Source organism: Rhipicephalus sanguineus, unplaced genomic scaffold, assembly GCF_013339695.2.
Source record: "Rhipicephalus sanguineus isolate Rsan-2018 unplaced genomic scaffold, BIME_Rsan_1.4 Seq4304, whole genome shotgun sequence".
Classification (NCBI taxonomy): Eukaryota; Metazoa; Arthropoda; class Arachnida; order Ixodida; family Ixodidae; genus Rhipicephalus; species Rhipicephalus sanguineus.
The window spans coordinates 421,751-449,130 of NW_023615237.1; the positions used below are offsets into that span (position 1 = coordinate 421,751).

At 45.7% G+C, this 27,380-nt stretch overlaps 1 protein-coding gene across 1 annotated transcript in view; it reads right to left on the minus strand.

Moving 5' to 3' along the window:
* Positions 1–232: 232 nt before the first annotated feature.
* Positions 233–27,380, minus strand: part of LOC119377311 (uncharacterized) — a 31,236-nt gene continuing 4,088 nt past the window's right edge. Inside the window, exons 2-5 of the mRNA XM_037646844.2 lie at positions 22,831–23,128; positions 10,770–10,938; positions 6,863–6,992; positions 233–269 (exon numbers count right to left, since the gene is read on the minus strand). Coding sequence (XP_037502772.2) covers positions 233–269; positions 6,863–6,992; positions 10,770–10,938; positions 22,831–23,128 — 634 coding nt within the window. The remainder of the gene's footprint in view (positions 270–6,862; positions 6,993–10,769; positions 10,939–22,830; positions 23,129–27,380) is intronic.

A 27,380-nucleotide genomic window follows, 5' to 3' on the forward strand; every position in this document is an offset into this window, starting at 1 on the left:
ATGTTTAGTTATCGCACCTACCATCTTTTTAGGTTTACCTACCTACCATCAATTTTAGGTTTACTTGCCAGCTCTTGCTGAAAGCGCATCTGTCACAGAGTTTCCGGGAAAATGTTGATAATAAGTGTGGCCACAACAAGACGTGAATACAATGCTTTAATGAGAGAGCAGACTAAAGACCAGCACAAGGCTTTTTGCACTTTAAATAACCATACTTGCTTTTACAACTGTTCTACAACTCTGGAAGCAACTTGTAGAGGATAGGCCCACTGTATGCACACATGCAAAGACATAGTCAAGCACACAGTCTGAAAAGGCGGGATCTATGAAAACGGCATGCGAGTTCCTTGTACGCATAAACTGTTTGCGGTTTCAAAACATCTGATGTTTTCGGCACCTGTTCAGCGACGGTGAGTCACTAACCGATCGACTCGCCACAGAGATTTTTAATCGAACTCTTGTTTATGCAAACACCTATCCACAAACGCAGAATGATAGGTGCCATGCGCGCTATATATTGGGTTCAGCAAGGATAAACCTAGCAGGGTCATGGCATGCCAAGTGTCCCAAATGCCGTGCTTGTACATCTCAGATTTTTGTGACAAAATTTGAGCTACATTGCTGTACCACATGCAGCATTATGGTAAAATAATTTATGCATGCGAACACATTTTATTTCCTTGAGGCTCTCTCGAATTTTGCACCCTTTTATGAAGCTATGCATAACAGAAGAGCTTATTTAAAAGCTGTATTTGTGGGCTGACCTGAAAAACTATGCTTGCATCTTTGCAAAGGTTCTGTTTAGACTTCTTGATGTAAGTATTCCGAGATTTTTTGTGTTCTGCAGCAAGCTACATATCTTCAAGCACAAAAAAGAATCCCCAAAGCTCACAATTGTTTATTAAACACACTCGTGCTCTCGGTGACCAATTAAAATATTTGTAGGACCTTCGCATATGTGTACGTTCATTCAAACAAATATGTTTGCGGGCCAATAATGCTTCAAATCTTCAAAAAATGTGAAACAAGAGTAAATATGCGAATTTCAGCATTTTGGAACATATTTTTGTATTGATTAGGCCAATTAAAAATATTATGTATGCGGTATTTCTTAGAACACTTCATTCTTAAGAAATGAAGAAAGTCAGATTACATTATATTTTCTTTTGAGGAAGAAAATTAGTTTTGATATTGGCCCAAAGAATATACACGTCACTTCGCAGTATAGCCATTTGGTCCAACAGAACTTGGTCACTTTTGCATCTGACACTTGGCAAAGGTGGTGGCGAGCTGCGAGGTGTTTGTCAGCTGCTGGTGGAAGCTTAAAAGTCTTGTCGCCTCTTGAGATATCATAGTTGTAAGTACTGGATATGCTTTACAATTGTGACGATACTAAACGAATAGCTAACGTGCTCCGTTGTTAAAAGGTCAATTTAGTCGTTTCCACATTCCCATGGAAGCATTCATATGTATTCTTTTCCTTACACTGTGTCACGTGCTACTGAATGCATATTACGAAAACTTAAACTGCGCTTAGGACGAGACACCAGTGCAGAAGCAGACAGGACGAACGCAGACTGACAACTGATTTATTGAAATCACATAAACTTCCCTCCTGGAACAATGCGCGTGTACAATAACAGTCATGACAGCGTAACGAAAGCACTCTTCCCCGCCAAGACCCCTACCTACATAAGAAAATCAAGCTCTCTCCTAGAGAGATTTACAGATGTATCGCTGACTCACTTATCTGGGCTATGTCTAACTATCCACGACGCCTCCAGGATTTCACGTGCCCTCTGGCCCTTCGCTCGCCCTAACACCGTGTTACTAAAAATGGACTTGCACTTCATCGCAGATGTGCTACAATGAACAGGCAGGTGCTTCCCACTGCCACCCCCTAATGAGTTCGATTGTTACATTAAGCGCTTATTAATAGACCACCCGGTCTGCCCCACATAGACCGCCCCAAAGCTCAGGGGAAATTCATGCACCACTTCTGTTCTCATGGTACATACACTCGTCTGTGTTCGCATGGTTTGCCGCTAAAAGCACGCGCACAAAAGAGCACGATGACGACTTTTGGTACTTCTTTTGTGTGCGTGTTTTTAGCGGCAAAATGTGCATTCAGTATCTCACCAAGTAGGCCTAGACAAAGTTCTCCACAAGTCACCTTCTATGTGAATCCAAGCCAACCAGCCGACCTCACCGTGTTGCTGTTGTATATGGACAGCTTCATTTTTACTGCAACATATACTGCACCTTTTCTGAGTTAAAAATTAGATGGTGCTAGTGTATTCATATGTTTGTGCTTTAATTGATTACTTTTTCATCATGCTTTGGTGTGTCTACTTCATGTTGTTCGAAATTGTATTGATTCACGGCAACATGCTCTCGGTGAAATGAGGCCAATACCTGGTTTAAATCTTCATATCAAGTGTTTTGGTCGCATGCGGTGACACTTATAAGTCGTTGTAATGACGCTTATTGTTTTTACCCCAGTATTATTGCCTCTGTAGACTTCTGAATGTTTGAACACACAAGAAATATTCTGAAATGAAAATGCCGTTCTCGATTAATTACGTGGTTCACTGCTCTGAAGGACACAAAGACGAGCGTTATTGCAAATTTGCGAAATAAAATTCACAAGTAGCGTCTGTTCCAGGAACTAACAAGTCGTAACGTAAGAAAATTCACGATCTCTTACGTGTCCTATGTTTCTAGATCGAGCTTAATTTAGGAACATAGTGAGACACTGGTATACAAAGTCTGGTATTTCTGAATTTAAACATATGCACCAAGTCTTATGCCCGCCTTATAACAGGCATAAATACAGGCAAGAAGTATGAGCAAATTATTGCGCATGATAATCGCCGAATAAAACGAGTAAGAACGATAGTGAGTCCTCGAGACAAATAATAGTCCTGACACAGGGGGGCCTTCCACGAACTCCTTTCAACACCGTAGTTCTTTCGCAAAAAAAAAAAAAGAAAAACGAGACTTACAATGTGTCGTGCTCCTTCCTTTCACCAAGGAATCTAAATCGGGCTATCCGCATACCCACTTCGGCGATCTCTATTGACGGCGCAATGTAGTATTATCGTTTCGAGTAATATGTAGTCACAAGTCAGTAAAAAAGTTCGAGTCAAAAAATATGTTTGTTTTTTCCAGTGATCGGAGGCCGATTTTCTTCCGGGCTCTCTCATCGTGTTGGCCTCTGCGAAATGCGCCGGTTGCGATACGTCGGGTATGAGTATCAAGTGACACCTGTCACCTTTGGAATATCTCGCATGACAGCCAATTCAGCGACAGCAACACCACGAAGTGATGTCGTGCATGCTTTCCGCCTCATACCTTACAACTGTGACAGGCCGTTTTAGCCAGAGTAAACACCTGGATGGAGGTTTGCTGGCCGGGATTCTATTAAAATGCGTATTGAAGACGGCAACCACGTTAATGTGGGACCGACTCCTGAGCTGCTTTGATGCCCGCAAAACTTGCGCACTCTCCGCATCTTAGATGGACGAGCGTTAATCAGCTAGTGCTGGATAGATACTCCACTAACATTATGAAGACGTTGTAGAAACCAGATTGAATATGGGGCTGGAAGGTGAAGAGGAAGAGTTGGCTAGGGGCCCGTTCTATATTTTTTATTCTCTTTTTGAAAACAGCAAACCGAAGACGTATCTGTTGGGCGGTCTCTAATGGTCCTTCCTAAACATTAATGGTCCTTCCTAACCAGATGCGAAGTCTTTGACCGTCTTCGCAACAACGTGTTGAGGAACGGATTAGTGGTGTCTGACTCAACATCGAACCACCGCGGGAAGGACCACGACCTATGATCATTGACATCGCAACTACACAGGCAAGTACTTTTTCCCCACGCTTTTAAGCATGAACAAAAAAGTCCTGTCGAAGAAGCGGAAAACGCTTAGAGCAAACGTGACAGCGTTTACGAGCGAAATTGATAAGAAGGTCGAAGACGACGCCCATCGAGCGCAAATGATGACGCTTCCAAACCAGATGAAGAGCGTGTCACAGACGTTAAACCAAATGAACAAACAGATTGAATGGCTAATCGAACAGGATGACGCAGAGACAGCACTTGATAGAGTTCTGCAGTATGAGATGAACATTGTCGCAAGAACGACCAAATTAGAGGAAAACTTAATAGAATGCATTGCCGGGGGAGTTTGTGCATTGTTTGAAAATAAAAGCAGAGCGCAAAAATGACGGGACACAAGAGCGTCCGTCCCGTCTCCTTGTCTCTTGTGTGCCGTCTTTTTTGCGCTCTGCTTTATTTTTAGAGAAAAGCTTACGTGAGATGAAGCAAGCGACACAACTTACTAGATGAATAGTGACAGACCAGGCGAGCCCAGTGCAAGGTACTAACCGCACCTCGGAGATACGAGAGCATGTTAGGTTGCCAGGCTTTGAGATGAACAAGTTTTATGGGAAAGGAACAGCATGGCTCAGGTTTTGGCATCAGTTCGAGAAATCGTTGCACAACAGATTGAACATGTCGAGGAGACAGAAATTTATTTACCTTCACCAAGTGTTCTTCTAGCGGCCAAACTCATCGCCATTTTGGATGACATTGGAGAACTATTGTGTGTGTGTGGTGCAACTCGGGAAATAATTTACGTCGACGACGTTTTGCTTGCAGCCGATGAACACTCGACAGCTGCTAAACCGTAAAAGGAAGCAAGAAGCATTGTTTGTGATGCGGGAATGATTTTGAGAAAATTTCAAATTGCGCCAAATTGCGACATCTATTTGATGAAGAAGGGGAGGTTTGGATCGAACAATCACAAAGACGGACGGGTCAAGATTTGGGGGCTGAAATGAAATTTTGTCGAAGACGTGCTCAGTTTTCCAGCCACTGCTTGGTGAAAGTACGTGTGCAACTTTCGAAACGACAGGTTCTGCAAGCGACTGCAACGCTCTATGACCCTTTAGGCTTTCTGACACCATTTTCAGTTAGAGCAAAGATAATGCTATAGAAAATTCGGATAAAGAAACCAAAGTGGGGCGACTCGTTACCAAGTCACAATGATTAGCATGGAAAGATTGGACAGAGGAAATACATCATACTTTCCACTTGAGCTTGTTGATACAACATAGTGATGGGAACAGGGCATATAACGACCAGGACGAAAAAAGGCACAAGATAGAAAAACGCCGCGCTGCGTTTGTCCATATTGTGACTTTCTTCGTCCTCGTTGTTACCTGCCCTGTTCCCTTCCCTATGAAATACAGCATCTCGATTACTTGACTATAAACAAAGGCTGTGACTACCACCGGCCAGCTCAAGTGATAGCACCAACTGTACTCGTTTTTTCATATGCAAGTCCAGTGGCGTACGGAGCAACAGCATACATTCTCACTTAATACTCAGATGTAAGCAATGGAGCCAGTATTAGAGAAGCGAGTTGGGCTATTTGGTGCGTACTGACTACAGACATAACTAATTAGTGAACAAACAACGGACAAGGTAACGTAAAGATGGATCCCGCATCGGAACATATAACTCCTGCCTGTTGCCTTCACCTTTTCCATTGTTTTTGCGTTAATTATTTATGAGTTATGTCTGTAGTCAACGGAGTCAGTTTACTCATTGCAAATGGTAGAGTCGCTCCAATCAAAGAGATTACGCTGGCAAGACTGGAGTTGTTGGTCGCCACGGTATCAGTCCGATTGACCAGTCACATAACTGATAATTTCATTAGGAAAGCAAGAAATGTAAGATTACCAACTCACTGTCAAATTGTGTCATGCTGGATCAAGCCAAGCAAGACGAAATATGTGTTTGTTCGTAACCACGCAGCAGAAATCAAGAGAAAGCCCAACGAGGGCCAATGGGGTTGCGTTAAAATGGATAAAAATCCTGCAGTCTTCATGACAAGGGGAATGCGGTTGAAACATTTGTTGAACAGCGAATTATGGTAGGAAGGCCCCACGTGGATCAAGAATGAAAACCATGGGCCTGATTATGACATCGCACTAGAATCTGGCGGTCATGACAACAAAGAGATTGCGGCAAGCCTAACGCCTAACCACTACAATGAGTCAAGGAAAGATTTGGATCGCACAAAAAACCATCACGATTCCACGCCTCGGTGATGCGCTACATCGGAAATCTAAGAGAACAGAAAACAGGTTCACCTACAGGAGAGAGTTGGACAAGGCGGAGTTGGTGCTGATAAAACAGGCGCAGAAGAGGTTAGAAAATGTAGCGCCATGAATAAATGATAAGCTGAACCCATACAGCACGGACATTATCCGAGACGATCAAAGCGTCGTAAGAGTGCAAGGGAGGCTTCAGTGCAGTGATTTAAGCTTTGAACAAAGGCATCCCATTGTTTTGCCAAGAGAGAGTCGCTTGACAGAACTCTTGGGACTTCAACGGCATCGAATGCACGGTGGCGTTTCATAAGCATTGGCGCATCTAAGGGCGATGTTTTGGAATGTTCATGGCCGAAAACAAGTAAAATACTTCATAAAAAATGCATCTTGAGTAGGAGATTTGATTCCCAGCCTTATTTTACTTAGTCGTTGCATAAGTCAGAACCAAGCAGAGATCAAAGAAATACTTGGTCATTCATTATAGCAAAATATAAGTGATAATGCATTTTCAAAAGATCAATTGGGACAATAGAAACTTAAACAACTGCTGAACTTCTTTCAGTGTTCCACAGAGGCGACACGTCGTGGCGAGACTGCGCGGCATCGAAACAATTGAAATGGCAGTTTATTGTAACATATCGTTTGTCGTCGTCGCCTAGTACACAAGCAGAAGCGTCGACGCCATGTGCCTCAAGAATTATGTGGTCTCCGGGCGTGGACAATGCTGAAAGTATACGAAACGGCGCACTCTCTTCCAAGAACGACGCGAGTCTTCCTCTGGAGCAGGTCGATCCATAAATCCCTGAGAGTAGCTTGCTTCTCCTGAGGCACACCGTCATACGCTTGGAATGAAGACATGAAGGCGTCTACAAAGAAAAAATACATAAAGCAATCAAGAAACTTTGTTTTGAAATACTTGAGTGTTGTTTCTCGGTTCGGAACAATACAGGCCCGTCCAGTAATGGGAACGACACTTCAACGGTATTCATTTTATTAGAGTCTCTCTGCTTTCCTAACAAGTAAAAACCATGAAGGTGCTTCGAAGCGCAAAACACACAAAATACACGAGAAGAACTGGACAAGACGAGCACTCACTTCTAACTAAAGTTCATTAACAAGAAGTGACCATGTTTTTTGGTACACCAAAAAGGCAACAGCAATACGAAAACGCATGCGTGAAAGAACAAACCGACGCTTGGTGAACAAGTCTCACCTAAAAGATAAATTACCGTAACAAAAATAAAATAACAAAAGCTACCTTTCGCTCGTGAGGTTCACAAACAAAGGTGAAACAACTGTGGTGAAAGAAACCCAGATCATGCCAAGCGTGAGCGTGGCTGCCGCTGATCTATTCCCAGCGCCAAAGACTTATCGAAATAAGCCACTTCACTGTTGAGTATGCTAACAGACGGCTGGTTAACGCACGTGGGATCTTTTTTGCGGCTATGGAAAGCTTCGATTACTTCTCTCGTTTGCTTGTTTCGGTGCCGGAAGAGAACGGTGGTTTTGTGTAGTTCGGGAGTGCACCCGCACTGTCGACAGTGACGCGCGAGGTGCGATTAGGGGGCATTTTTTAGAGAGCCGTGGTGCTCCCTTAGCCTAATATTTAGGCAGCGGCCCATCTGGCCTGCGTAGCAATGATCACATGAAAAAAGAATGAGGTAAACCACGTTGCGCACGCAGGAAACAAATGCAATGCTGTGATTAGTGTTACACGTCGTCTGCCTCGTCAGTCCCTTGTTACGGAGGCATTTGTGAAGAGCTGGGCATATGGAACTGAGCTCATTCTTGGCATTGAAAACGACGTCGATATTGCATCGGGAGGCCACCTTCTTCCGTGGATGAGAATAACCGTGTATATACGGTATGACGGCAAAGTAGAAACGTATGGCGAACCCAATGTCCAGCGGAGGAAAGAAAGAAATATGCCGTCATACCGTGTATACACGATCTTTCTCACAGACGGAAGAAGGTGGCCGCCCGATACAATGTTGACGTCGTTCTCAATGCAAAAGTAAGCTCAGTTCTATATGCCGAGCGTATTTTTTAAGGACTCCGATTTGCATAAACTTGTAGACAAAACAAACGGTGTCTTGAAACTGCTGAACATTTGGAGCATAAGCAATTCGCTAACTAGAAATACCTCAAAAACAAAATCTGCGCTCTTTCGTCCAATAAATAAGCCCGTAAACTGCGATTTATCCTTAATGATTGGCTCAGAATTTATTAAAATTGAACCTCTAGTGAAAATTGCCAGATCCCACACGTTGTTGGAATCGGTTTCATGCGAAGAAGTCAGCAAGTACTTCTGTGCTGTGTTTTATGGCTTTGAGGCAAGCGTTACGAGGCGGATCGACGTGTTCTTGTAAGTGTAGTAGCTGTCTGCACATCATGGGTTTACCATTCACGTCGACAACACTGCCGTGTAAAGGGTAACTTATGCTGCGACGTAACAACCGATTCACGTTAGCGCACATACGTCAGTATTATCGAAATTAGGTGCAATTTATGGTGCAATCCTGTGAATATCATACGTAACTTTCGTTAATATATTCTTCCAGGGTTGAGCAATGCTTCAATATAGCTTGCTGAATCATAGGAGTAAAAAGGTAATGTTCATTAGACTGCTATAAAAGCGGAGCCAACACTGGAACGACAGACGTTAATATGATATGACACCTGTATCGTAGGAGTACATATGTAGTGTTTATTGCTTTCTTGTGTAATTAGATAGCCAGCACCACAACCACAATTGACGTTGCACAGACATTACGCCTGCATAGACTGTTTTTTCAAACTGCTTTATAGATCCGGCGTGGCTCTGTGGTAGAATACCTGACTGCCCCGCAGAATGCTTGGGTTCGATTCCTGCTGGGATCCTAATTTTTATTCTTTCCATTCCTGAGGTCAAGGCTGCCGACGTCGGTTTTTCTTAACGCTCTCGCATTTAAATTACCAATGTCTGTTCTCGCCGTTCCTGGGAAGTTATAAACTGTCATTTCCCTCCGCCTCACCCAAAATTAGATAGAAAACAGGCGACAGAGTGGCGCACATTGCAAACCAATTCTTATCCCAACCCTGTTCAGTTACACAGGATGTTCCCAGAGATATACCCAGACTCAATATGTAAAGCATGTAGAATAGAAGAGGCCTCCCTAAGCCATATGCTATGGGGGTGTCCCAATCAGCAAACAGATGCCCCAGAACCTCTCCGGGAGCGATGGCGGAAAACGCTGCTCAGCTCCGATCTACAGGACCGAAACTGGGCTATCCAGCAGGCCAGGGAGGCTAGTGGAAGACATGGTCTTCCGTCCTCCATCTGAGCGGTCTGGCCCGGACCAGCAACTAGCCGGATCTCGCAATAAAGTTGTTTCATTCATTCATTCGCCTGTGGCGCATACCCGCACACCACGGCCCATTTCAAACGGGTATGTGCCACACGTGTCTGGAGGAAGGGGTTTGACGACACACGCTGCATGATTTTCACGTTAATCATGCCATGATCTGACAGTCATATTCGTAAAATCCTCTTACACTAACCATGCCAATCTTGGTCTACACCATGTTAAGGAGGCGATCATGAGAGCACCCGCACGTAGGCGGCTAGATAGATAGATAGATAGATAGATAGATAGATAGATAGATAGATAGATAGATAGATAGATAGATAGATAGATAGATAGATAGATAGATAGATAGATAGATAGATAGATAGATAGATAGATAGATAGATAGATAGATAGATAGATAGATAGATAGATACGTAGGTAGAAACGCTCAACGCGCCAAAGGTTCACTAAGAAATGCTTCGCATTTAATAAACCGTTCGGCACGAACGCGGCACGAACATGTATGACGATCGAGTGGAAAGATATTAAGCATACATACGTTTAAATGATCAAGAATGATTATTTCCATGTTGGTTCAATCATAGGCGAAGCTTTGTGTCGTCAATCCAGCTGTTGTCCAACGGGGAACCCAGAACAGCGGCGCTTGCCGCCGTTGTTTTGGCTCCCAAAACACCCGTGTACAGCTGAACGGCTGCTTCGTTCGCCTGCTACCTAAGGTCAATCGTGCTGGTGCCATACCTATTTAACTGCCGGCGGGAGGGTAGTCAGGGAGTCACTATGGTCAACGCCAATCTAATACACTTCCCAGCCTTGCATTTTTTACCGAACCCACACCGATCTTATTTTGCGAGGACGGCCAAACAGTTAGCATTCTACGTAGTAATGCTCCATGCCACCTGGTCAGCCTAGTATACTCAACCCCTTTCCATCGCAGTGGGAATCCTTTTCAGCACAGCCGTGGACGACCAGCATAGACCTACTGATCGGGTTAGCCAGATTCAGCAGCTAAAGAAGGCCTCGACAGGGGGCTGCACCCTTTAGGACTTTCTTAAACTGCGCGAGAGAAGACAGACACACGTAAGGAAAACATTCAGAAACACCATGAGCGCAGTTTTCCGAATTTCTGAATGTCTTTCTTACTTGTGTCTTCGTTTTCTCGCGCAGTTTAAGAATGTTTATCGCTATGAACCAACTAGCCTGCCAGAAAGTATTACTTTAGGACATCACTGGCAAAAAAATGAACAAAGATTTCTGACCAGTACTTGTTTGTTTTGTGTTTCTTATTGAACTCACCGAGGTAGTCTTCCATGCGACGGAACACCCAGCGGCTCTTGTACCTGTGGTAGCTTAAACAGTGCAGACCAGCCGTAGAAACACTTTCCCTCGTGTGGTCATCTAGTTGAGCGGCTGATCTTGTGGCTGTACCGCTATGTACCACTCCTGGAAACAGTGCTGTAGGGTTCTGAAAAATAAACATGCGCGGTCAAACTATGAGGCCACGCCCTTTTGATCTGACGGCGGCTCACGCCACCTAGCCATAACTTATGTTGAAGCACTAGCCCTACCTAGTGAAGAATCAAATTTCACTCCTGCCTTGACTTTAGTACCCAATCGGGGAACCTCCTCTTGGCCATTTCTACCCACTTAAAATCTGTTTTACCTTCATTGTCCCTAAACACCAACGCTTTAAAAATTCATCCCCATTGTCTTGGACTACAGGGTAAAGCCTTTACAGCAAAGTATCAGGTGTTCAGTCGTTTTCTCCTCCTCTCCACACGCACCGCAAAACTTTATATTATCTGGTGTATAACTTCCCAAAACTACGATATGATTATAAGAGACGCCGTAGTGGAGGGCTCCGGTAATTTCCACCACCTGGGGTTCGTTAACGTGCACCTAAATCAAAGTACACGGGCCTCAAACTTTTTCGCCTCCATTGTAAATGCAGCCGCCGCGGCTGGGATTCGATCCCGCGACCTTCGGGTCAGCAGTTGAGCGCTATAACCACTAGACCACCGTGGCGGGGCGCACCAGAAAGTGTGCCACTCGCTTCGTAGTTGGCTCGGTCGTACTCGGCTTGGTTCGTTACTTGACAATGTTCCTGTCCTGGCTACCCGCCATGGCACTCCAGTTCATGGAAGGCATAGCGCTGATAAGACAGAGACCACAGAAAGAAGACGAGACGTGCGCTACTCACAATTGAATCTTTATTTCGGAAAACATGTTGTACTTATACAGCAATGAAAAAAATTACACCATCTTCCGCTAAAGGGGACCATGAGGCGATGCGAAGCCGGAGCACTTGCACGATCGCGTTTCGTTGGCGTTCGTTGGGCATGCTACCGACCTCGCGTCGTGGAACGCGAAGAGGGACGCTACGCGCGTCGTATCTTTCATCTAGCCCGGCCGTTAATTGTCACAGGGCGAGCGGGGAACGCGGTCGACAGGCGGGCGAAGGGGGGCAGCGTAGGAGAGGAGGGAGAAGGGGAGAGGACGCGCATGTGCTCGAGCTCATCGCGGCGTTGCGCAGGAGAGAATTTTGGCATGTCTAGCCCGCGTTTCAGTGGAAGAGTGGAAAGGGGGAGGGGAGAGGGATAGTGGAGAGAGGTAGGGGAGAGGGAAAGTGGAGAGGGGAGGGAGGGGAGATGGGGAGGGGAGAGGGGAAGTGGAGAGGGAGAGGGGAGAGGGGGAGGGGAGAGGGAACGTGGAGAGGGAAAGTGGAAAGGGGAATGGGACAGTGGAAAGGGGAAGGGGAGAGGGTGAGTGGAGAGGGTATGCGCATGCGCAGTAATGGTGGTCACGCCGCACACCACCACCACCACCACCACCACCGGATTGAGCTCCGCCTTAAGATACTTCGCATCTAAAACAGCAACCATCAGCACAAAACCGTATTACAAGCGCAGGCCTGCACCATTCACATAGGTGATTTCCTTTGCACTAAGAGCAATCGAGGGCGCACTGACACAATTGGTATTTTCTCTAGCAATCAATCGGGCCTCGAAAATCTCCCGCGTATCCTTATAAAACCTGCTATACAGAACTACACACTCATTGGACAAATGTTCTGTGGCCCCTGCCTTGTCAGTGCTATGGCTTCAATGAACGTATCAAACCAACTAGCCCAACAGTCTGTTCTCTTGGGCACTCTAGTGGTTATGGTGCTCGAATGCTGACCCGAAGTCGCGAGATCGAATGCTGGCCACGGCGACCACCTCTTCGGTGGAGGCAAAAATGCTTGAGGCTCGTGTACTTACATATAAATGCACGTTAAAAAACCCAGGTGGTCGAAATGGGTGTTCCTCTGTGGCGTGCCTCACCATGATATCGAGGTTTTGGAGCGCAAAAGCCACACATTAATTATTATTCCTGTCCTGGATTCAAACAACAGATAGACACCCCGAGAATGCATTTCGTTAATGCATTCTCGGGGTAGCTCCCAGTCTCTTTTCCTCTAGTGCGTGTTCACTAGTAATATGGAAGCATTTACCACGAGAGTTATCGTAATCTTTTCTTTAGGAACTTCCTGCTCGAAAATATTGTACATTTCCAGGGCCAATTTTGTAGCATCCCTATTTTCCACAGGCCCCTTTCCGTTTCCTTCACCTTTTTTTTAACCAGTGATACTTTTTCGCTTGGTGTCCTGCTGTTACGTAAGTATTTATTTGACAATTTCCTGTTTCGCTTCCTCCGTTTTGTATCGACATTTATCATGTACAAATAGCTGAAAACTTTCCTGGGCTACCGCTCCAACTCAATCTCTCTCAATCGCTTCTGAAATATTATCTTGCTGCTTGCTTCCCAGTTCTCGAATGATGTCCATCCCATGTCGCCTCGCACGCCCTGATTTGGTGCATTTCTCTGAGCTCCCAAAGCAAGCCTACCTACGCCGCGCTGCTTAATTTACAACCTTGCACGTACGTCTGATCTCGTGCACAAAACCGTATTGCTAAACGTCAGACCAGGAACATTACTTCTTTCCAAATTCCTCTCGCCACCTCGTACCAATTTTAATTTCACAGTGCCCTATTTTTCATTACAGCTGCATTGCTGTTGCATTTAGCTCTTACGTAGGTGAGTCCCATTGATGCACACACCAAGATATTTGCATTCTGGGAGCCGCAGGCGAGATCGCGGCTGGTAGAAGAGAACGATGAACACGGGCACGCTCGTGGCTCGCGCTCAGCAGCCGCTGACAGTCGGTCGCGACAGCGCCTTGGAATGATAAAGACGTGTTGCTCGGCGTCTCGGCCTCGTCTATAAGGGGTTCTGGGCGGCGGCTGGCCCAGGATCCTACATCTGGCGCCCAACGCGGGGCTCGAACTCGCGACTCTGATATTAATTGTCTCATGCTCTACCGATTGATTTACTACCTCCAGCATGAGCTGCATCCAGCATCCTGTGCTTACCATCTTTATTATCATTAAAAATCTCGAATGCCGATTTTCGACTCCCAGTCTCGCTCTGCGAGGCAACACCTGGCGCTTTGCGAATCCTCACGTGGTGTGCTCAAGAGTGTGTGCCACCTAATACACACGCAGACCCGCGCACTTTGCTTTAAACTAGGCATTATTTTAGCAAGCGCCCTGTCTCTGCGCGTAAGCCGAGGTTATCATGTCTTCATGTGACCGCGTATCTCAGAATAGCCAGAAAGCGCGTAATGATTGTTACGGAAGTTGTCAGGCCGAACACACACCATTCCTTTGCATTGAGATGTAGCAAGCCCCCTGAGGCATGATGCACATTCGGTTAAAAAGAGGGCATTTTCAAAGTCGCCACTGATACAAAACATGTCTGCATGTCTATTAGGCCGTGCGAGCTTTTGGGTTGACCACGTCAGACCCGGCAACAACCGCAAGGTGTCTCCGAGTCCCCGCAGAGCAAAGCCGACTGCTCGCGTGCTCTACAAAGAGGTGGACGGGGCTGTACTTTTGAGTGGAATTGTGCATCTAACATAAGTGTAGTGTGTAACTAACGTAGGAAGCCACATGGTGTTCCCTACTCACAGCACTATATTGCCACCTCCGTGACGTGACCTAAATCACAAAAGTGATTACCATATATAACCTTCTAACAGCTGAGCTGTTTAAGCGGACCGTTAGTCTGTGCAATGTGAACAGAAAACTATCATCATTACGAACCGGCACGCGCCCTCTTCGTTCATCTTCTGCTTTGCTCCCAGAACACGTGCTCCGATTTGTCCCGCATGGGATGCAATAAATCTTATTGTCGAGAAAATGAGTACCGGGAGAGAGAGAATAAAAGATAAGGAAAGAGAGAAATAAAGAGAAAAGCGAAGAAAGGCAAAAATATAAAGATACCGAGAAAGAAATAGACGGAGAGAGAAATATGTAGAAAGAAACAGGCGCAGGTTGCTAAACTATCGTTTTCAAGTTAGCAATTCTTTCATATGCAAGATCTGAATATAGAGGTCTGACGTCCAACAAGTGCCTCCGCTACCAGGAAAGCCTCCATGGTAGCTCCGTCGCAATAGCGTTCGGTTGCTAAGTTTAAAGGCGCAGGTACGAATCGTGTTCAGGATGACTAGTTGTCAGTCCGTGTATAAGTGCATCATCTTTTTTACGAAAGTAGTCAAGTTGTGGCCTTGCGTGTTTGCTTTTTCTGCATGTATAATTCTTGCTATATACCATTCTACCTTTCAGCAGGAGCGAATTCCCACAGTGTATAGATTGTGTTCAGTCGAACTATTTGTTTAGATGGTTTTGTGACAAAAAATGGCGTGTAAATGTTATTCCACAGTCAAGCTGTCAGAACGTAGCTGTTGGCCAGAGCTGGGCATTATCGAAGATACATGTATCTTAGATACTATCTTAGATACGGTATGGGTATCTTGTATCTGTATCGCGATACATCGCGCTAAACAAGTATCTGTATCTGCATTTCCGAGACCTTCAACAATGTATCGTGTATTTTAAAATACAAGGTACTGCTGCAGAAACACCACCGTGCGAAATAATAAACGTCGGCTGAACTCCACTTTTCAAGATGATACTGCTGCCACTAAGTCACCTGAATAAAACTAACGACAGTGACATTCTTTTACCTCTCCGCCAGAGTGCTCGAGTGAGCACAGGCGATTAGGTCTACGCGTTTCTATTGGTGGAGCAGTCACGTGATGACGCTCGCCATCTCGACAAAAACAAGCCCGCCAACGTCTACGCGCAGCCGACCTTTTGGTTTCTCGATATTTTCCTCCTTTCTATTTGTGTCGGTGCTACGACACTTGTTCGTAGCCACTGTACACCAATGCGTACTCCAATGCGTGCGGTATCTTTCGCTCAAATTCTCTGATGCCGCTATAGTGTCGCTATCACAGTTTATCTTTCGTGGTACGTACATAGTTGCAGTCACTGGGATGCAAGGACGGGGTTGCTTTGCATCTCGCGGCTTTCACACATCAGCGATATGAAAGATCTCGTGGATGTAAGCCTGACTTACACACGATGACATTGACATATATGCAAATGACATTCTAACAATCGTCGCAGCACCGGTCCGATGCTAGATGCAATAGAAGAATCATTTACGTAACAGAAGATATTTTGAGCGCACTGTATCTTTGTTGTCCCTGCTAATTTATTCAATAAGTATTTTAATGAAAATTTTATTGATAGCACAAGTACTTTCTCTGCTGTCCTCCGTTTTCAACCCGTACATTACCTAGGCTTCCGTATAGTTTTCGCCTGTCTGTGCACTGTGATATGTCCTTTGTAACCTGCTGCTAAAATCGGTTCCTTGCGTTATTTTTTATTTTTTAACTGCCTGCGTCATTGCTACTATTTACATATCTACATTCAATGTGTGTTTACTGTTATATCGACGCGATGTATAGACGACAAAGTTAAAATAATCTGAGCGTGCCTAGAGTATGCAGTAGCAAAAATTCTGTGTGGGATTAAGTAAAATAGCGAAATTGAGTTTGAATTGTAATAACGGAAAGCATAACAAAAATTTTAAACATGTTACGAAGCTGATTTTAAAAACATAATACCAAGTACTCCGTTTTTCTCATGAGCGTCCCCACGAGCTCTTTTATGCCATTTTCCATGGGCACTAAGTTTTCTATTGTCTGGCCTTAATTACGTCATGCTCATAGCTTTTAGGGGTGCCGCCTGCATCGTATTTATATAAAGTGTTTCACGTAACTGAAACCAAATACTTACAAAGAAGTGCTTAACCTCAACTGATCAAAACCACCGTCATGGTTTACCGTCATGTGGCTATCGTTAGGGTATTTTGTACTGCGCTTAATTTGTTAAGTAACAAACATGAATTATTCAACATTTCTGATATTTCCTTTAGCGCGAAGAGCGTTTCGTTGTATAGCGCATTCCAAAATGACCGATCCAATTTTCTGTGGAAACGTAAATGCTTTTTTCCGGTCTCTAAACAAAGCCGGATAAATATGATCACGTTACTGCTCTCGTATGCTACCGTACTGCAGCGCTCTCAAATGTCCTTCAAGCGCAACAACCGGCGCGTGGACCGTGGCGAAATGAGCGGCCGCTGCTCTAGGTGTCAGCTCCACAGTGCGCCAACATTTCTGACGGCAGCACACGTCAAACAAATGCCATCGTTCCTGAGGAGCGATAGGCCACGGTCCGTGCGCCGGTTGTTTCGCTCGAAGCGCGTCTGAGAGCGCTGCAGTACGGTAGCGCATGAGCGCAGTCACATGAGTTTAGTTCATATTTCGCAAGCATTCTTTAAATGTAGGAAAATATTCACCATGCAGCGTGTACGTCGCCAAAAGGATCGGTCGTGTTTAAATGCACTCTACGACGTGACGAAGTGCAATTCGCCCTGTAGTGAATAACAATGTTGCGTAAGTGACTTATGTTAATTAAGCAGTTAATCGCAATATAATAAAATACCATAAACGGTGTCACACGACGGTAGACCATATGCCATTGGTTACATTCAATCGAGGTTAACTGCTTGTGTTTTTAAATATTTGGTTCTACTTACGTTAACACCCTGCATACTTATTCACTGAGATTGTTTAATACGAAACCACCTTACTATTTCAGATAGATATACAGTATTTATCCGAATCTAGACCGGCCCCGATTGTAAGCTGACCCCCGAAGTTCACAATGTCAGAAAAAAAAACTTAATCATTGTACTACAATCTAAGCCAACACCCCTCCCCCCCCCCCCCCCCCCCCCACACACACACACTTTGGCACATCGTTTTTTCGAAAGAAACATCGGCTTAGATTCGAATAAATGCGGCACTCGTTTTCCTTTTTCAAGTCACCGTTATGTTTTTTTTTTTTTTTTACTGTTACAAACCTGCAGGGAAGCAGAGCTAGAAGTGGCTATAGTGTGAATAGCAGTGATGTCCTGCGACGTTTTGTAGCGCTACAGTACATCTGAGATGTTTCTTGGTGGCAAAAGTCCTCTTGGAGAAGAAACGGTAAAAGATTGTACGTTAGTGAACATGTTGATACTGAACGCTTTACGCCAGCAGATAAGCAGGATATGAAAAATCACTGCAGTTTTATGTCCTCAATGAATTTTTGAGAGCTGACTGTGTAGTTATCGTCTTCACACGATCATATCCAGCTTTTGTGGACACATCACAGCCAGCGCCCCCGCCGGCCCCGGCGCGAAGCTAGCGCTTTTTCAATGGAACTGGTGAGTGTTTCCGGAATAATTAAGTGTAGAGGGTGAATGTTGAAAAACGCAGACAACAGAGTGCTTCTGCGAACCTAAACGCACGAGAGGACTGCAGCGATCATGTTGCAGTAAGCTTCAATTTTGTTCCCAGAGCAGTTAAAGATTGTACAGTGGGAGTCTATGGGAACGGCGAAAAATGTGGCCTGTTTTTTGAGACAAAAACGCTCATTGTCGTAAAACTAACCAAGTTATGTTAATGGTCAGAAAATCACATGTAGTCCTGACAATCAGCTTTCGTTTGAAGCCAATCTCAACTTGCCGCAATTGGCATAACATTGTTCCCTAACGCGTTTTTTGAAGCGCGGTCGTTCAAATGTTCGTGGTAAATTGATAAACCCTTGCTACTGGCGACAAGGCGTCGAGCTAATCGCTCAAGTTCAGAGCGCTGCATAACCGCGCGGTCATAGGTTCGATTCCTGGCGACGGATCAGCATTTTTTTTCAGCCCGTGACTTAGTTCTACAGCTTCGCACAGGATGTCGCCGCCGAAACACATAGAGCTTTTGTTTCGGTTTCGGTTCTTGACTGTACTCTTGAGCTGCCGTTTCTTTTACAGCGAAAGCTGTTATGAGATCATTTCACCGGTCGTTTTTGGTGCCGTAGTTGTCCGCCGCCGCCGCCGCCGCCGCCGCTGCCGCCGCCGCCGCCGCCGGTGTCCGTAACCAGTATCGCTCGAAATAAGAAAAAAAACTAAATAAGAAAAAAATTCCAGGATGGAACGAGGTTCGAACCTGGGCCCTCTGCGTGGGAGCCCAGTATTCAACCTCTGAGCCATGCCGGTGCTTGAAATTGCTTTGCAAAAAGGTCCTATACAGGCTTCATGTTGGGAAGGAACCACATTAGCATATGCAATATAGCGTGGTAAAAGAGTAGAATAAGCACCAAGCGTCGCACAACGCGAATTCTGTAACCAGGCGTCACACAATGCGAATTGCGCAACGAGTAGGTTGTTGAATGCTTCCAACCCATTACAAAGAGCTCTTCCATAATTCTTCATCGTCATCACGCACAGCATCAACAAAGTGCGCATAATGCCTTACATGCGTTCAGCAGGTACCACGGCTGTCTGTAGAATGACGAAAAATGGCACAGTGCCTACTGCCCTACTTCTCAAAAATTACAATGATTTATAGCGTAGCGGGTTCCTCGCAAGTGCACTTCTGTTGGTTGCCAAGGAAGCCCATATGGCTCCCATGATCCATTTCCTCAGGGTCTCAATAAAGTAAATTCTCTCTCTCGCTCTACGTTTCTCTGGTTAAAGTGTGTTATAAAGCGTGGTGGGACAGTTAAATAACGACCGGGCGTCACACAATATGCATTACGTAACTAGTGGGTCGTTTAAAGCTTCCAGCCCATTACAAAGGGCGCAACCATAATTATTCATCGTCATCAACCGCCGCATCAACAAACTGCACATAATCGCTTACATATGGTACCTCGCTTCTCCGCAGAACAACGAATAATGTCGTGCTGGGTGCTTCCCAACTTCCCAAAAATTACGCTTTGTTGCGTAGTGGGTACGTTGCTAATGTACCTGTATTAGTAGCCACAGGAGAGTTTATAACGGGCTCTAGAAATGCCGCTCTTCCAGCTTTCGCTGTGACTGTGCTGCGCTTTCCGCGCAGGCCTGGCGTTTTTTTCTCTTTATTATATGACTTTTTTAGTGTATGTTTAAACACTCCACGCGTATCACATCATTCAGATCTACATTTGTAATTCTTACTTTGCTCTTTTATAAACGCCCTAAGGAACAGAACGCCCGATCAAGTTATGGTGAACAAAGCTCTTTCGAACTTTTGTACGCGTATTGTGGTGGAAACGGTAGTACCCACGTGCAAACCGCGCACTATGCACAGACAGCACACGATCTGGATCGAGTGTGAACTTAGCTTTCCACCGGGAAGGAACAAAGACGGCAGTGCGTCGGCTTTGAGGGGATACCTCTTCAGAGCGAGGCCGAATCGCTGCATAAACACGGAACTGAGTTCGTAGTCTTCCGGCCTAATGTGGCGACCGCAAACGCGTATATCCTGCCGTGGATCTGATACAGAGTCCGATGCGCTCAGCCACTCGGTGCGCCTGTCCTTCGAAAGGCACACGGTATCGTATTTTCACTTGTCGCCAATCGCTGGATTTGCAGCCCACAGAGCAGCAAGGACAATTCATGATGTCAGACAAAAACCTCGCGATACACATTGGTCGCGCAGCTCAGGTCAACATGGACCACTTGGTACCACATGCAGTCCACGTTCGCTGTGCGCCGGAAGTCCTGAAGTCTAGTTGTAAATTGCGATCGTGTTCGGTTTATTAGTGATTGGTTTTTAACCAAAACCAATTATAACGAGTTTGAAAGATCACGAACAACATTTCTTCGCAGTTATGTCGAAAACAAGTGCCTGTGACTTGGACTGTGGATCAAATCAGTTCAACCGCCTGCGTGACGTCGCGCTTCCGTTACGACGCGCACCGGAAGTGGGCTGAAGTGGGCTGAGCCGCTGTGATCGGTGGCGATTTGCAGCTTTAAAGGCTTGAATTAAATTACACAGTTTAGGCACAGCGCTTGAATCGGTCTATAAATGATCGTTAGGGCTTGCTCTGCCGGCCCAATGTGTTTGTATAATTCGTCAAAACCATTTCAGGGTCACTTTAATATGCGGCGGGATGGCGACCTTAGCCCCAGTTCTCCGTTAAATCAGCGATGCTCTTATGTGTGTCACACCGCTTTCTCGCATTAATAATAATATCTGGCGTTTAACGTCCCAAAACCATGATATGATTATGAGAGACGCCGTAGTGGAGGGCTCCGGAAATTTCGACCACCTGGGGTCCTTTAACGTGCACCTATATCTAAGTACACGGGCCTCAAACATTTTCGCCTCCATCGAAAATGCAGCCGCCGCGGCCGGGATTCGATCCCGCGACCTTCGGGTCAGCAGTCGAGCGCCATAACCACTAGACCACCGTGGCGGGGCTCTCGCATTACGGTCCCACCATTAACTACTACAGCTACCACAAAGATTTGTTTAATCACTGATCATGGACGTTATTCGTCGGGATAAGGATGTGCCACCAAGTGTCAACTTGGGTACATCCACGTTAAACGGTGCTGTAGGTGCCATATATATATATATATATATATATATATATATATATATATATATATATATATATATATATATATATATATATATATATATATATATATATATATATATATATATATATATATATATATATATATATATATACATATATTGCGCAAGGTCTCGAATATCAATGTACAGTAAACGTTCAACTACTTCTGTAAAGACAAGTTTTACTTTCATGTTATATCGATTCCTATGACGAAGGGACTAACCATGTCTTTCTTTCTGTCGCATTGCGCAATACCCCATCCTAACTGTTTCCTTCTGCCATGACGGGAATTGCTCACTGCAGAGCGACGACGCTACCAACACTCGCTTTTCTCGAGTGCTGTTCTGTACAGAGTCTATTCTTTCTCTCTCACAGTGCCAAAATATTAACAAAACCAGTACAAAGGAATGCTGCACACGCGTTCGTGCACGTCTTTTTGCATCGAACGCTCACGCTTCCCGCACAATGACACGACTCCTTTTCTTGCTGTGCTACTAGTTCTACTGTTGTTTGCGTACTAAACCTTTCTGCTGCCTGCGAGTGTAAGAAAAGCAAATCTAATACATGTCCACAGGAAAAAAGAGTAATAATAAAATCTGTGGCATAATGGGCCAAAGCCTCGATATGCTGGTGACGCACCCCGTTTTTCAGGGCTTCGAAATTTCGACTACCTGGTGTTCTTTAACGTGCACTGACACAGCACAGTACAAGGGCTAACAGCATTTCGCCTCCATCAAAATGTGCATGCCGTGAGCAAGATTCAACCCACGACTTGGGGGTAGCAGCCGAGCAACGTAACAACTTCACCACCGCGGCGGCCAGGAACCAAGCTATAAATGTTATCGAAGGCCAAAAGGAAATTAAGGAGGAGGCACACAGAAGGCCATTACTCGATTTCAATTAACTTTTAGTACCACGAATGAGATCAGTGAGGTAATCGAAATTTGGAAGTGATCTCTCCTCGAAGCTTACCGAAGAAGTAAGCTTAGATGTCCCGGTAAAAGAAACTCGCAAATGTCCTTTGATAGCATGTTGAATCAGTACGTGACAGCAATAGCATTTTATTAGTTTGAATAATATTGCAAGATGAAACTTATGGGACTGACGTTTTTTTTTCGGACAATCACTGCATTCATGAAGTTCGTACGCCAGCTACGGTATAGAACAACTATTACACATAGTAGCGCAACCGCTGCAAAATGTTTCATTTCATCATAATGGAAGTAATTTGAACAGCCCTAAAAGGCACATAGGCGAACCGCAAATACCGCAAATCAAATAGGCGAACCGCATTCGGAAGAGTGTTTTCAGAAATACATTCGGCCATAAACAGACTCGACACATCATAACAAAAGGATTTAGGCATAAAGCAATCAGCACTAGCAATGTTGCATCGAACTCTAAGAAAGTGATGTGCCACCTTACTCAGCGTATGGCCCGCGTGGGAGGCTATTTTTTACGTGGTTCCATGTCTAACAGACACCAGAGTTCGTAAAGTTTCTTCGACCAGTGACACTCACAATCATTAGTTCATTCCACTCCTCCATTTGATACGCCTCGTTCCAAACTTCGATGGCGTCGGCTTTCACGATGGACAACACCAGACACTCTCCTCCGCCTTTCAGTAGCTTGAAAATGTTGCTGTAGGCCTTCGCGATGTCCGCCACGTAGTGAAAAGCCAGGAATGAGTAGACGCGGTCGAAGGCACCGTATCTTTCCGTGAGGCTCTCTGGGTCGTGGTGTTCAACATCCAGGGTGTCGTACACTATGCGGTCGTGGCTGAAGTTGTCCCTTGCGTAATCTAACGCCTTGTGGCACCTTATCAGAAGGAAAAAAAAACAATATTTGTTCAGTACTCTTTCGCTTGGCGTGAACAGCATAAAACAGCTCAGGGAGAATGAGCGCTGCTCATGTGCACGTTTACCATCGCCCATGTGAAGCCACGAAATAACTACTTGCGTCTTTAATCTCGCACATGCTATACATGTCTCTTGTGCTCAGCAAAGTATGAATTGATTTGAGAATAAATATAATATGATCCCATCTAAGCGACCAAAACAAACAAAATCATGCTACGAACTCGTGCATCACTTCATTTCAGCCGAAGTTTTGTTCGCTGTCATTCGTTCTCCTTGGCATTACGCTAGGCCGTTGCGCTCCATTTCACCCACAGGCATATGAAATGGCTGAAAGGGCAAACCGTGACATCATGCAATTCATATCCATGTATCCAACATTTAAAGGCGGGTGTAAATGCCAGCTCGAAGCGGCCGTGGCTCACCACAACAAAGCGCACACGACGAGTTTTGGCAGCAGCCTATATTTTGCTGCTTACGGCGAAGTCCCAATATTGCCAGCCGATAAAGAACTCGGAATCGATGTCATACTGCAGCTGTTTTAACAACGCAAAACCAACCAGGAACAAAGAAGGTACAGAAAGGTAATGAAGCTTCAATTCGACAAGCGACACCAAGGACACAGGCCGGATATTGCACTGAACGATTTCGTGCTGCTGCGGAAGGGTCTACAGCGTAGCGACACAAGAATTCTCGGACCTTCTAGAGTCGTGAAAATATCAGTACAGCAAGGTGTGTTGAAGACCATAGGCTACCTCAATGACAGACAGCTAGAATTCGCAGCTACAGGCGACGTTCTTCGATATCACCCCAGGAGGGCTGAAGAGAAAAAAACGCGGGGAGCGTACGGAAGACGACAGAAAAGAAGACACAAGAGTAGAGGTCCTGGTGGGAGAGGAAAAAGATGAACTGAAATAAACAGTATCGGTGAGCGTACTGGCTTTCTGATTCTCGGTGTCGTTACAATTATTAGCATAAATTAGTATATAGGGGAAATATATTTAAGGAACCTATCTGATCGGGCTTGCTGCCGTCCCTCGCGGATCACATCTCAACCACGTGCTTTTTTCTACGTGCTTCGGCAATGCGCGAAACACAAATTTATAGAAGTACTTCTTGAGGGGCTTGTTGGTGAAGCGGTGGTCTAGTTGTCCCTCTTCCGTGGTGTCTAAATTTGCGCCTTTCCTTTCAAGACACAAAGTCTTCTTGCGGAATAAACCAGGGCACACGAACGCCGAAAACATCTATTGTCATATGCGAGAGGTAGTGGGATCGATACCCAGCGCCTCCACCAGATGCCGCTTGGCTGGGACGAATGAAGGTGGCAACTACAGTGAAACCTCGGTGATACGAATCTCACGGGACCACTAAAAATATTCGTATCATCCGAAATTCTTATCACCAGAAAGCATGGAAAATTAGCATGCGACAAAAGAAAGCTGGCGTACATTTTCACTTATTGTTTTTCAGCGCCGCAGCAACGTCAGCAAGAAGCCTGAATATTTGTCAGTCAAGTTTTTAGATGTCGGCAATCATACCAGCACTCGTAAATATACGGCCCGTAGGCTCGTATTTAATTAATGAACCAGGTGCGTTGTCACCCGCGACAGCAGTAGCCCCTTCCAAATGTTAGTACGCTTTTTTGCGTGACACCGGAGTACTGCAGCGAAAGTAACAAAAAATCGCTTTGAAGCGATGGATCAAGGCCGCAGAATTACAAAACCACGGTCCTGTGTTATGATTTTGTTATTGCGGAGGTGTTGGGTATGTTTTCTGATGATTTACGGCCGTGCCTGCAAAAGTGCGACCTCAACAGTCGCGCATGTTGACGTTGTGAGGCCTGACTCCTTCGCCAAGACTGTCCTCGCCTTCTTTCGGTCCTCGTCCACCTTTCATAGGATGTCTGATGCACGAGGCCGGCACGTGTAAACACAGTACAACGACAACAGCCCGCGTCGACGCGTTAGGAAAAGAAAGCATGGCGCTAATGTCCTCTGTAATGTAAAAGCGAAGGCACACGGAGGCACATAAGAGCCTCAAAGATTCGCGCACACAATCTCGGAAGCCGTGACGCGTCTCTAAAGGTTTACCCTGACCGTAAGAAAAGTGTTTTTCTTACACTGTGATTTCGACGATTTGACGGTGCGGCGCGCATGCCCACGCTTGCGTTCCCGCGCTCGCACGTGCTTGGCGCGTCTTCCGCGACAGCGCGGACAGCACCTCTTCGTACCTGGGCGGTAGCGTGCGTTCGTATCAAACGTCGCTGGGTGAAAATCGATTAGCAACAACCATACTCCATTACATTGCAGGCCAATGGGCCTTGGCCGGGACCAACGAAAAATTCGTATCACCACTAAATTCGTATGAGCTGTGATCGTATCAGCGAGGCTTCACTGTAGACTGCTAAAAACGAAAGCCTTAATGACGTCTGAATGCTAATGACTTGGTACGTATATAGAGGTAAAAAAGCAAAAGGAAACGACGCCGGACGCCATGCTGCAGCTTGAACACCAAATCCTCGACAATAAATCCAGATCCACTCGGGCCATCCTCGGCCTGCATCTCGTGAAAGCTGTCGATAACGCAGCACATGGCGCAAACATAGATAGAGTCTCAATATGGGAGAGCGTGCGTAACGCTATGTCAGAAACTTCCTGTCAAACAGAAAAATGAGGATCCCCATGGGGGATGTAAAATCAGACGTCTACGAGATGGGCAGCAACGGAACGCCGCAGGGCTCCGAGATCGCGCCTATGCTTTTCAGTTTGATAGCGGTAGGTGTACAGAAGGAACACGACGAAATCCCGGTAGCTCTTTCCTCCATCTATGTTGATGTCACCATCTGAATAGGCGACGATAGTGACGGCAACATAGAGCATAACCCTCAAGAAGCCGTAGCCCCAGTGGATAGATACCCATAGGCGTGCGCACGGGGGAGGAGCGGCCGCCCCTCCTTATCACCTAAGAGGGGGGGGGGGGCACTAAATCTGCCCTATACATTGACCCCCCTCGTCCCGTAAAAGGTGGAGGGGGGGGCGCAAAACCTGCCTCGTACATTGATTTAATAGGAGTGGGGGCGCCGTAATGAACCTCCCCCCCCTTGATGGGGAACCCTGCGCACACCTATGAAGATACCTATAAGCAATGGGCCTTCGATATTCGCAAGAATAATGGGAACTCCTTCTATATATAACGACGCTCAAAGGCAGGCAGCCCAAATCCTACATTTGTAGCCGCCAATGCGAAGAGATTAGAGCAAACACAGCAGATGGCAAGATCTTACCTGCCTCCAGCATATACAGACGGAATATCACTGAGTACAAGGGAACCAACTGTGACACCGTATGCAAGCTAGCAAAACAAAGTTGCTCACACAATGAGGCTAGTGCGCAAGGTTACAACACCGAGACATTGAGGAGACCAGCGTCATACACTCAATACAGGTGTTTGTAATTAGCCACATTGCATACGTAGCGGTCTTCGACAATTTCGCACAGCAGAAATCAACGGAACCGTGTTAAAACATAGCTGCCCGCGTTTCAAAACGAACACTCTCCGGCATTATTTATATGCAACACAAATCCTATCTTAACCTTCTGAACCTACAAACAAAGGTGTGGAATGCCACTGATTCCAGGGGGTGCAGCAGCACCTGGATGTTATACATGTGGAAATAGCAGATGAACGCGCGCGTCTTGCAAAATGCCCTTCCCTTTTTTTTCTTCCATTTCTTCTTCAATAGTGTTGTCGGTCCAGGAGATCTACTTTCCGGCCAAATCACAGAAGAACCTTCTACAAAAAGCTCGAGTGGCGCGTGCGTATGGCGCCCGTACTGAGCAGAGTCTTATAATAAGGCGAGTCTTCGCCTTTGTTTGGCACATCCTACGCCTCAAGCCGCTTTTCGTATAGGCATCAAACTTGTGTCGATGGTTCCTAGTGTTGTCATTTGCGCGTCTTTGCAACACAATTAGCACGTGGATAGCGCCAACTCTTTCCACGCACGTCTCTCATAGCGAACATGTATAAGTCCAGCGACTGTACCTGTCAACTCCACTCTTGAGAAAGGCCGGTCTCTGGGGAGCGACCGTGCCCCCCCGCCCCTGGATTTTTTTTCCCATGAGATACAGAGCACAAAATGACACTCGACCCCACTTATCTGCCCACACCCAATGTCGTATCAAGGAGGTGCACCCCCCCCCCCCCTCCGGAAAAAA